This window comes from Monoraphidium neglectum (assembly GCF_000611645.1).
Source record: "Monoraphidium neglectum strain SAG 48.87 unplaced genomic scaffold scaffold05020, whole genome shotgun sequence".
Classification (NCBI taxonomy): Eukaryota; Viridiplantae; Chlorophyta; class Chlorophyceae; order Sphaeropleales; family Selenastraceae; genus Monoraphidium; species Monoraphidium neglectum.
The window spans coordinates 2850-4055 of record NW_014008610.1 but is presented as its reverse complement, the minus strand read 5'-3'; the positions used below and the strand labels follow the sequence as shown (position 1 = coordinate 4055).

The following is a 1206-nucleotide window of genomic DNA, read 5'->3' as shown; positions in this document are numbered from 1 at the left end:
TTCGGGCAGCGGCTCGCGTCAATTTACGGAAGGCAGCAGCAGGGGCAGGCGCAGGGGCAGCGCGCGACGACCGCGGGCGGCACCCGGCGGCCGAGCGCGGCTGGCTTTGCCAACTCCCGGAGGACGACGGACGCCTTTGGGGGTGCTAGAAGGGGCGGCGACGCCGGCCGCAGCAGGCGCACTACGACGGCCGGCGAGGACGCCGCGGCGCCCGCAGGCCGCAAGACGCCGAGCCGCAGCCGGCGCACGACCGACGCGGGCGCGGGCGCGGCGGCCGGGCGCGCCTTGGCGGCTCGGGACGGGCCTCCCCTCTCCCAACAGCGGCGGCGCACAAACTCGGAGCGCCCGGCGACGAGCAAGGGCGGCAGCTCGGACGGGCGGGCGGCGCCGTCCGTGGCTGGGGCCGGAGGCGCGCGCGGCGCGGCGGGCGCGGCGCCGTCGGATGGCGGGAAGGAGCATGCTGCGGCCGTGGCGGCGGCGCTTGCCGCCCATGCGGCCAAGGGCACCCTTGGGAACCAGGGGAACTCGAGCAGCGGCGCAGGCCCGGCCTCAAACGAGGCTTCGGCTGATGGAGCGCACCAACCAGACGGCGGAGACGGCGGCGGCGGCGCAGGGGAACCTCAGGCCGGCCTCGTCGCGCACCCGCTGCTCGCGCGTGCGCTGACCCTGAGCCGCAGCCTCAGCCGCAACGGCAGCCGGCATGTGCACCAGGGCGGCGCCTGGAGCCCGCGCTCGTATGCAGTGGCCGGGCGGCCGTCGGGGCTGACCACGCAAAACAGCGGCGTCGCCGCCAGCGGGGCGCCGGCCGTGGCGGCGTCCGCGACGGCGTCGCCCCGCGCGCCCGCTGTTACCACCGGCGACGGCGACGGCGACGGCACCGGCACCGGCGCCGTGCCAGCCGCGCAGCCGCCGCCGCTGACGCCGGCGGTGCTCATGGCGATGGAAGCGGTGCGGCAGTTATGGCTGCGGGAGGAGCACAGCCGCAGCACCAGCGGCGGCAGCGGCAGCGGCAGCGGCAGCGGCAGCGGAGTGCCCCGCAGCGCGCCCGCAACCTCGCAGCAGCGCTCGAGCCAAAGCCGCCTGGGCCTGGCCCTGGCGCTGCCCGGCGGCGACCAAGACAGCGGCGGGTGGCCGATGGCTTCGCCGAGGGCGGCGCCCGGCTTTGCCGGTAGCAGCAGCGGCGGGATGGGCCTGGCCAGCAGCGAG

General features: G+C 78.0%; 1 protein-coding gene across 1 annotated transcript in view; it reads left to right on the top strand.

The window, feature by feature from the left end:
• Window positions 1–939: 939 nt before the first annotated feature.
• Window positions 940–1206, top strand: part of MNEG_15091 (hypothetical protein) — a gene marked incomplete at both ends in the record, with an annotated part of 1255 nt that continues 988 nt past the window's right edge. The window contains one exon of the mRNA XM_014036439.1: window positions 940–1127. Within this exon, the coding sequence (XP_013891893.1) occupies window positions 940–1127 (188 nt within the window). The remainder of the gene's footprint in view (window positions 1128–1206) is intronic.